General features: G+C 38.6%; 2 protein-coding genes across 2 annotated transcripts; both read right to left on the reverse strand.

Annotated features, from left to right (window-relative positions):
* Window positions 1-1460: 1460 nt before the first annotated feature.
* Window positions 1461-2274, reverse strand: LOC145765791 (lysophosphatidylserine lipase ABHD12-like). The gene has a single exon (XM_082577547.1). The coding sequence runs from the start codon at window positions 2235-2237 to the stop codon at window positions 1461-1463; it is 777 nt and encodes a 258-aa protein (XP_082433673.1). The 5' UTR covers window positions 2238-2274.
* Window positions 2275-5499: 3225 nt separating this feature from the next.
* Window positions 5500-10389, reverse strand: LOC145769567 (protein pelota homolog). Its single transcript, XM_082581226.1, has one exon. The coding sequence runs from the start codon at window positions 10387-10389 to the stop codon at window positions 9238-9240; it is 1152 nt and encodes a 383-aa protein (XP_082437352.1). The 3' UTR covers window positions 5500-9237.
* Window positions 10390-10791: the final 402 nt, after the last annotated feature.

The following is a 10791-nucleotide window of genomic DNA, read 5'->3' on the forward strand; positions in this document are numbered from 1 at the left end:
AATTGGAACAACAATAGGCATAATAAAGTAGACGCCGCATGCTTACAAATTAGATCCACTGACTCACCGACCACTGTATGAATGTTATGAAACAATACATCACGAGCCGCTTGTTACTGTACCTAACAAGTTGACAATAACAATACCATGGTCGAACGGGTTGATAGTATGTGCAAAGTGCATGAATAGCATAACCAATTACGAAAAGCGATATAGGCATATAGCACAAAAACAGCCAGACGGCTGAACAAATTAATGCACAAGTTTCGCTGACTGAGAACACAAAACATTGCGAAAATTACTTCTGTAACCTACAAAACAACTAGTCCGCTACACGAAGAATAACGAAACGCATTAATTAATTTGACAACAAAATCAAAATTATGACGCTAAAACAGCTGTTTTTGTAAATTAATAAAACAGCAAACAAGTTTTGCCAATGCGAAATTACTACAAACACATTACCGGAACATAATAATTAAGATAGTCACTATTTCTTGTTGTTTGGTCTATCTACCATAGCAGACACTTAGAATATTTTCGAGGGAACGTCATTAGTACTAAAATGCTACGGTTCTCCTTTGAAATGTAGAGAACCTGTTTCAGTGTGTTTCACGATGCTGTTACACTTGCTTATGTGTGGCCCATTCCAGTGAATGAGCAGCTCGTCACAAATGTCTTTATTTTTTTTTTATTTGTGGATGTTTTTGTACCTCCGCAAACATTTCGAATTTTTTCAATGACACTTACCATGCTTTTTACGACGCTTTCGGGCGGACTACTGCAATATATTAGTGCAATTTTGCTAAGAACACGTTCAGCTCCGAGGTACAAGTTGGAGGTCGTAAATACACAGTGATACGAATCAGTGTCGGAACTCCAATGTGTCAGCAAATTACCATGACGGGGATTGTTAATGTTAAGCAAATTACGATGACGGTGAATGAAATACGTTAGTAACGTGATTCTTACAGTAAAAATTTCCTATGAACCTGCAAATTTCCCGGTAATCTCATTCCCGGATACCCTATTTTTTCCAAGCCTGCTTATATGCCACCAACAGTGGAGCGTTCCAATTGTTGCTTAAAGATCTACTGTAAATTCAATTGGTTTCTGTCTGAGGATAAAAATTCTGTAACCAATCGATCATTAATTCCCTGTGTGACGTGTTTTGCCAAATGATGCAACAAAAATAATAGTTTTGATTCCTTGAAAATACTCATTCGGAAAAGTAATGAGCTGTCTACATGTTGTCAAACATCACAGAATAGACTTGCATAGCAATTAGCAACATGTGCTTGTGCGTTGTCATTCAAAGCACCAACATCTTTCTGAAAAAGAAATGCAATAAAGCAGAGGTAAACTCAAAAACGAATTATGTACAAGCTTGTCATGATTTGGTTCATACAGTAGAACCTTCTGAAGGAAAATACCGACTTAAAGTGACACAACTTTCGCCTTCAAAGTTCCATTTCAGAGAATCCATTATCTACATCACCCTTCACTAACTTTTGAACCAATGATGGAAGTTCTGGGTGTTGCCAAATTCCATTGTGGCCACAACCATGGCGTGCTTTAAATGCTGCAAAGGTAACACTTTTAGCAGATGGAGTTTCTCTTTGTTTGGTTTCTTCATATAGCTTTTTTCCTAATTCAAAATTAACGTGTGTGTCATCTTCAGCATGCAAAATCAATATATTACTGTTCAACTGTGGCAAGGCATTTACTGTCTCAAATGATATACCAACGACAGACAATGCTCGGTGCAGTAGCATTTCCAACCAATTGCCAGGATAAAGCATCACTAGGTATTTTGTTAAAGGGTATTCTTTTATCACTTCTCCAATGCTTGTAAAAGGGGCTTCGAGCACAATACCAGAAGGCAATCTCGCAAACTCTTCTGTTTGTACTTTGAGCATTGCCTGTGTTGCTATAGCTGTTCCTAAAGAGTGACCCCAAACAACAATCTCACAATCAGGGTGAACAGCCTGTTCAGCGACCCAATTGTAAATCATAACAGTGTCTTCAATGACTCCTTCTTCACTTGGCCAACCATCAGAGTCTCCATAACCTCTGTAATCAAAAGTTACAACATGAAAGCCAAGACTTCTCAAAACTGTGTACAAACACAAGCGATGACCAAAACAGCGATGTCCAGTATTTCCGTGGCAATAGATTACTATCTTCTGTGCGACAGCCAAAGAAATTTCATTATCTTCTTCTGCATCGTCATACATTAAGTTAGTCGGTGAAAGATGCCATACGCCAAGTTTATTTTCATCTTGACTGTTTGAGATGTAGTAATTTTTTACACCATCTAACTTCCATGCCTCCTTTGGCTTGTGTAGGCAAGACACTTGTCGAGGAGAACAAACCAGATTTAAAAAAGTCCCTTGAGCTGCAATAGATGGGAAGAACTTAATAACAAATGGTAAGCTTACATATATGAAAGCACATACAAGGACTGGTGCAGGCAATACGTAAACAAAGCTGATAACAAAAGATAGCATTCTTAAACTAAATTGCATGCCACTAAAATACCTGAAAAAGAACACAATGACGCACTGAAGAGTTGCAACAGACGGCAGCATGTAATATCGTTAATCATAATTATATAGGATATACGTGAAAAACACATCGGTAGAGTGCATCAAATTCCTAAAAAGTCATGGAAATATACCCTACAAGAGTTGTTGACTACGCTAAAAATATAATAAAATTTCGATAAATAATATCTAACAAAGGTCTTGAAAATGTTAATTGCAGTTGAGGCGCACCCATGCCTATCTTGGTAGAGTTAGGCCGATGGGGCGTGTGTCGGCGTCGGGTTATGGCAGTAAGCACTGCGGCATCAAACAGGTGCACAGTACTCTGCTGAAGAGTAGACAAGGGCTAAGGCTGCTATACGCCAAGTGTCAGCCCTCGCCCCCCAGCTAGAGCCTGCCAGGCGCTTGAGTAGCGCAGCACGGGATGTCAGTTTCTTGCGCAGTGACACCAAATGGTGGCGGTATGTGAGCGATCTGTCCAGTGTCACCCCAAAATATTTTGGTTCGGGGCAGAAGGACAGAGATTTTCCGTTGTTCTGGACATGTAGCTCATGACCAGCTTCCCGATTGTGGATGTGGACAGCTGCTGCCACAGTTTTGGTTTCGCTAAGTTTCAGTCGTCAGTTCTGGAGATAAGCTGAGAGAGTTTTCACGTCCTGGCTCAAGGTGTCTTCTAGATTTTCCCACGACTTTGTGGAGTGTAGAATTGCCAGGTCGTCCGCATACGCGTATTTTGCGGAGACCTAAGTTGGCAGGTCGTGGGTGTAGATGTTGAAAAGAAGTGAAGCCAGGACGGATCCCTGTGGGATGCCGTTTTTTAGGTGTCTCAGTCTGCTTCACCATGAGCTACCGGTGGTGAGGGTGAAGCTTCGATTCCTGACAAGCTCCATAATCATATGTCGGTCAGAAAGCAGGCAAAGCAGCTTGCAAGTAAGGCCGCAATGCCATACAGTGTCATAGGCAGCTGTAAAATGTAGAAAGACAGCGCCGGCCTTTTTTTTGCCTCAAAGCAATCCACGAAAATGGTCTGTCAATATAATAATAATCGTGTTTCAATTTGCGTCCAGTGCAATAACATACAGTACACTGTGATCACAAATGCGATACAACTGACGACAGAAAACAGCGAAGTGACATATAGTCTTCGAGTCAACTGCTCCCCTTATTTTGGCTTGCCATTATGTGTCTTTGACGAGAGTACGAGACACAGCCGCGTGCTCTCGAGCGGTATCGAACCCACGTCTTTTTGACAAACAAATGATTAACTGACAGATCTTGTGGTGGAATACTATGACGCAAATCATCGTAAGTGACATTGTGCATGTTAATAAACGTGTACAATCCAACTACTAGTTTGAAATTATGCTTATTATCCTTTTTATTGCAGTGTATTTTTTAATGTTTACTTATCGTATTGTTGCAATTCTAGCACAAATGTGTTCATGCATTACATATGTTTTTAAAGAGAACTGATTATCATGTTAAAAAAATTAGGTATGACAACAAACTGGTGTGTTGTTTCACAATTATTGCGTTTGTTGAATAACACATTAAGTGATGCTAAATCAAAAAAAAAACGGAGCCAGATAGGTGTCGGTTACTTGAAAATAGGGCTGGATTCAAGTAAGTACTGTAATTACCGAGTCGAAGCGGAGCGCGGCGCTTCGTTCTCCCGCGACGACCGCGGCTTCGCGTAATTCTCAATTACTATATTAATTCTATTATTAGTATTAATATTATAATTATTTGTTATTAGTATTAATTCTCAATTGGCCAATATTGCTGAAGATATATATATGCAACGGACTTTTTCTAAAGGGGACAATGAAGCTGATGAAAGTAACCATAATGTCAACGAGAAACACCAAGAAAAAAATCCAATGCAGAAATTAATAGGTTACTGAAGGAAGTTCTGTCTGCAAGCTACAAAATCCCTTTGTCTTTGAGAAGTCGCTTACACAGCCAGTGAGAGAGGTACAACACAGTAATCCAACTAGATAACTGTAATGACTAGGGCCCTATATTTTCATTTATAATGGTTCGTTTGACTGACTGCTTTTGTTAAAACTTTTTTATTACCAAGAACATGATATTGCAACTAGTGTGGAGGCTACACCGGTATGGTTAGCGAAACACAATGCTCGCTGTTCTATAGTGAGTAGTCAGGTAGTGCTGACGCCAGGAAGATCGCTCCTTTTCAACAGTACCGTACCCATCATGCCAATAGAATATTAGCAAAAAGCGTCATGATGTGAACAGTGCAAATATGCATATGCTAACTTCTTCTACAGTTATATTGTTTATGGCCGGATAAATTGCAGATTCCTTAATACTTGAATTACTTTAGTTTTTTTTATCTTTGTTTATTATTTAAGTAAATAAAAATCTTTTAACTGAATCCAACTCTACTTGAAGTTAATATCACTACTAAAACAGCATAATGTAACTATATAGCAAACACACACTGGAGTTGTGTAGAGCAGTGGTTTTCAAACGCCGATCCGCTTTAACTTTCCAACCAGTCTGCCAAACATATTACAATTTTACACCTCAATTGCAAAATGTTGAAGGTTTGTCCATTGATTAAAGAAATAAACCATCAAATTTAAAGACGGTATCATACTTGAGCAATTGTGCTATTCTTGCTTGCTTTGTTCGGTATGAGAATAAAGAAAGTATCATTGACGAATTTTTTGTTATCTCCAAATATCTGGACGTGGACAACTGGACATATGACCAGTTCAGAAATATTTCGGTTTCTCAATATGTGCAAGAGCAAGGTTTAGATTATGAAAAATGAGTCAGTGTTTGTACTGACGGTGCTGCTAACATGATTGCATGTCGTTCGGGTGTAACTGCAAAAATTAAAGTGGCAAACAAAGATCTGGTGATTGATTGGAGTTTATTTTGTTGCAAGTATAAATACACACATTCATTAAGCAAAGTCAAATCATACAAACGATCACATAGAATGTGTGGATACTACAACGGGTGGCTGCAAAGTGACCTGGAAAGTCTTCTAGTCAAGCAGCCACCCTCAACAAAATTCAACGAGAAACACACTACGTTCTTCACCGGGAAAATGTATCTGCCAAAAATATGTCTCTCGACTTGAACGACGTTCTGAACCTCGCGGTCAAGATCATAAATTGAGTGTGGTTTTGTGTGATAGCATATTAGGTATGCAACATAATATAAACATCTGTTACTTCATGCAGAAGTAAGGTGGCTTTCAAGAGCATGCGTTCTTTCTCGTTTATTTGAGTTGTGAGAAGAGGTCAAGCACTTTTTACGAGAAAGAAATTCTACGCTAAAAGAACTCTTAAGCGATGAGATGTGGACTGCTAAGCTAGAATATTTTATATTCAGCCGCTTGAACGACCTTACCGGCTCTCTGCAAGAGAATCATACAAACATCTTTGCATTGCATAACAAAACTGATGCTTTCAAAAAGAAACTGATGTTTTGGAATAATAATGTGTAGAAAAGCGATATCGATATGTTTTCATGTTCGCAAATGCTTCTGTAAACACAGGAGACTGGAGAGTTGTTTGCTGTTATAAGAAACACTTAGAAGAGCTAAGGATCAGTTTTGGAAAATCTTTTCCAGAAAATGCAAATCCTCAAAAGGAAAATTTTTAGATTGTTACTCCGTTTGCAAATGATATTAGTTCGTGCAATCTTAACGCTATGAGAAAGCATCGCTGATTGAGTTTTCCTGTGATACTATATATGTTGTTGTCCAAGCATAAAGACTTGTCATTGTTACAGTTTTGGATATCGCTTAAAAATGAATATCCTGAGCTCCATGACAAAGTCATGAACTTACTGCACTGATTTTTTGTACAACTTACCTATCTGAGAAAATCTTTTCATCATTATCTCTTATTAAGACCAAACAAAGAAATCATGTGGAAGTTAACGCTGTACTTCGCCTTGCAGTAACTTCAATAGAACCAAGTATACAAGTAGCAGTATATATATAGGGAACGTTCATAACTGACTTAAACCACTCTTTGGCCATTCGTTTGTCTCTTTTCTGAGGGGTTTCTCTTAAGCTTCACGATAAACCCTGACGCCGCAAATTGCAAAATAATGTGTCAAGATGATGTCACAATGCAAATTAACATCAAACAGCAAGCGCTATAACTAGACTACAAAAAATAATGAAAATGTTGCTTCCAATGCTTCGTGAAACTCAGCGTGAGAACTCTCATTGCCTCCCTTCCACAAATCAATCATTGTATTTTAAAGTAAAAATTAAAAGTCGTATTTTTTTTCCGAACGGCTAAACTTTTGCTTCCGTCGCCCACTTTGGCCGTCGCCCACTTGACTCGTCGCCCACTTGGTCCGTCGCCCACTTGTCTCGTCGCCTACCTGGTCTCGCCCACTTTGTCTTGCCCAGTAGTCATGTACCGCAATAGAAACATACTACAACTATATAAATACAATAAAAAACAATGCAATTGCAGGCCTTAAAACTCGTGTTTTTTTCCGGCAGCCATCGTGGCCTACCGAGAGCTCCTTCTCGGCGGCCAAATCTGCGTCCTTGGAGGCCAAAATACAATAACGATAGCACAAGTAAATAGCATTAAACTTGCAACAATGCAACAATGTTAAAATGATCACTTAGCGTTGTTGAAGTCTGGGCGACGTCCTGCAATAGAATCGTTGTACCACGCATTAAATGCTTTATCGGGATTGTAATCCGGTATTGCGGGACCATCTAACGACCCTAAATTGATTTAACTGCTCGCGGCTCAGTAAGTTGTTTCAACTGCATACCGCCTTTCATAAAACCTGACCATTTATTCCGTTATGATGTCACCATTGAGGGTGTGAAGTCACTAACCCACAGCGTTCTCAACTATGAAGACATGTGTTTTACCCACGGATGTCAACTAACCTAGTTCTCCTTTTTAACAACGATTCAATGTCCGACAACATTGAATCGATATAAAAACGACAATATTGCCAGCTGATGTAAATTAGCACTTCGGATTAACACTTCGTTAAAATAAACATCGGGAATTGCAAACAAGACTTACAGCACTGGTGATCGCAGCTGGATATATTCAATGCAACAGTAGCAGGCGCGGATCTAGAAGTTTTTTTTGGGGGGGGCCAGAAAATTTGAAAATAAATTAAAAAGTAAGAAAAAACAGATATGAACAACCAGTAGCGTAGCCAGGAATTTGGGGGATTTGACGCCAGCGGCGGGGGGTTTGGGGGGCCTTCCCCAGAAAATTTTGAAAAATTACTTTGAATTTGGTGCATTCTGAGAGCATTTTCAACAAAAATATGGGTATAAATATTCCTGTGAAATGGTGCTGTCCGGTGGCATAACAAAAGGATAAGATCATGTTTTCTTCGGCATTTTTTTGGTAATAAAGCTAAGTCTCTATGTTTTCTTGTTGGTAATTCCTGGCTGAGATGTTTGAATGTTTGGTATTGGCAAAACTCGCTCTTTTAATGCAGTTTCTCTTAAAATTAGGCAAGCTTTGTTTTAGAGACATGGAGACTGAAAGCATCATTCTCAATATCGTGACCTCACACGCGTGCCAAAGGGGGGTTGTAAGTCCGCTGTGAGACTAATATCAGCTGTTTAGAAGCATATCAAACCATTCAATAATTTCTCACAAAATTTCGGGGGGGGCCCGGGCCCTTTGGGCCCCCCCCATAAATCCGCGCCTGAACAGTAGTGACTATTATGCGCTGACCTAATTCTGCGTCACTCTTTGATACTACATATTTTCGACATCTAATCCACGATCATTCTAATGCGAAATTAAATAATTGGCTAGAAGAAACCGGCGGCCAAACTTGGCCGACGGAGGAGGTAGCACCGGCGGTCATTCAAGCACTACTTAGCGGCCATGGCCGCCGGCTGCTTTAAGGCTTGAATTGATATGGAGTATTATTACAAAATGTATTCCAGCTTGAACTTCAAACCAAAAGTAAAACAACGCAGATGGAAAAATGCAAGTCAACCAGCTGTGAACCCAAACATTTTCAAAAGCCTTGCCATCAAGACATATAAACAGTTAAACACAATGCCTTAGTACAAAAATTAGGGTACTAATATATTCTTTGTATGAACAAATTTATGTTGCAGCTACTGTTGATGTATGACTCAGCAATCAGCATTGTCATACAATCAGTACATAATAAATTCCATGTATATATATACCTAAAAACTATTATCACTGCTTCGTAAATGTCATTGACATAGCAGTTGCAATATTGAAAAAGTGTTTCCCACACCAAAACAAGTAAATTGAGTCCTAGAACAGCCAACTAATCATTCACCAACACAATCAACACATCTTCAGAAGTTCAGTGCTATACAAACGGGTCTGCTACTATTCGGCTAGTCCGATTCGGCTGGTTTGTTAGATTTACGGAAGGATGTTGTTGGATTACAAAAGAACTATGGTTGGATTTTCAAAAATTTGGCGAATAGGGAACTAGGCTATCCGAGAAAGACTGTACCCGAATAGGGAACTAGCCGAATCGGACCAGCCGAATCGGATTAGCTGAAATGAGCCATTCCGTATACAAACGGTAGGCTATTCATTATACTGTATTGAAAACATGCTTATCTAAATGAACATTAAAACTTATGTACTAAGCATATGTGAGATGTTAAATTAAGCTAATCAGTGATAAAAATTACAAGGTTTGCTCATAATTAATCTTCCTCGGATGAAATCTCACAGTCACTCAGACCAGGCACAGGAAATCTCAAAATAGCTGCAATGCCAGTTAGCTGACCGAGCTGTTCACCACTCACATGCATGGAAGAAAATACCCGAGCTGTTCCACCACTGTCTTTCACGCTATCAACAAATTTTACAAGTTTTTTTCTGAGCAAAACATCATGAGAACGCAGCAACCCATCAGTAATTAAAAGAACACTTATTGCATCGGCATCATTAGCCATTTCCACTTGTTTTATTCCATAACAAGCTTTATCTGGTTCATTTTGCAACATTCTATAAAAATCTTGCAAAACTTTAATTTCAGCAGTTGCTTTCGTATCTGCTAATCTTGATGTTACAGCAGGATCCATGAGCACTTCTTTTAATGAATGCTTAAACCCAGTAGACGAGTGAACAGTAATGAATTTGGATTTGTTATCAAGAACTACTCGATTGTCCATTTTAGCAGCTTGCGAGAATAAGTAATCATAAAACTGATCTTTCACAAATCCAGGGCTAGCAAGCAAAACACATTTTACCACTTCAAAATTGATATGTCTAATGACAGCTTGTAAAACAGCATCAAAAAATTTTTCAACACCTTTGTCATGTTGTTGTGTGTTTCCTTTTCTTTTCCTTGGAATTTGAACTTCAATTTTGGCTCTCACTAAAGTCATACTAGCAAGTACAAGACAAACATGTGCAAGTCCTTCTTGCATAACTACAGCAGCAACGTCAGCATTTTGTGTTGGATCACATGCCATATTGATTCTGTCCAACAAAACTGTGTCCCAACAATTTTTTGCTAAAATAAATTTTCGGTTTGGTTCAAGGTCTAAAGTATGATAGGCTCCCATTTTTACATGTTGATTTTCCTGTATGTTTCTACCTTTTACATGCAAAGCACAAGCCTGAGAATCAAAGTCAATTGTTTCCACCTTAATAGTAAGCATTGTTCGAACACGGCTACTTCCAACACTGCCGGTAGAGGATTCCACTTGAACTTTTCTTACTGTAGATGCTCTCAAGCTGTCTCCTGGTTGAAGTAGATTGTAGGCATGCCACATGTCTTCACTGTCTTCTGGTATTAAAGTAACTTGACCAGAAGAATCTTTTGATATGTCTCGGTGAACAAGCTTCATAATGGAAACATTGAGTCAGCACACTTTTAAAATTTCAAAAAATACAACTTATTTATAGATTTCAAATATCAAACAGTTTGACTAGCTTTTAAATAAAAATAAAAGTTGCCTTGTTACTGAATGTATGCAACATACTTTTAGACTACAAGAAAAAATATTATATATAGATATATGTAAAAGGGTAGCCCACCTCTAAACACCCATTGCCAGGCATTGTTAGTGTTGCAATATGTTTTCAAGTAAAAACAGTATTTATTCTATAAAAATTGGTTCAAAATGAAAAGAAACCAAAGGAATCAAGAATACCACAAGTCGCAAATAGCATAATTTTCTGTGACTGCGAAGCAAAACTAGTCAATTCTGTGGTAAAAAACGCTGAACTGGCAACCCTTAAAAATTGTC

The sequence above is a fragment of the Aplidium turbinatum genome, chromosome 1 (assembly GCF_918807975.1).
Source record: "Aplidium turbinatum chromosome 1, kaAplTurb1.1, whole genome shotgun sequence".
In the NCBI taxonomy this organism is placed as follows: Eukaryota; Metazoa; Chordata; class Ascidiacea; order Aplousobranchia; family Polyclinidae; genus Aplidium; species Aplidium turbinatum.

Coding starts and splice junctions, on each gene's coding strand:
- LOC145765791 (XM_082577547.1), bottom strand. CDS start 2,237: ATGTATGACGATGCAGAAGAAGATAATGAAATTTCTTTGGCTGTCGCA.
- LOC145769567 (XM_082581226.1), bottom strand. CDS start 10,389: ATGAAGCTTGTTCACCGAGACATATCAAAAGATTCTTCTGGTCAAGTT.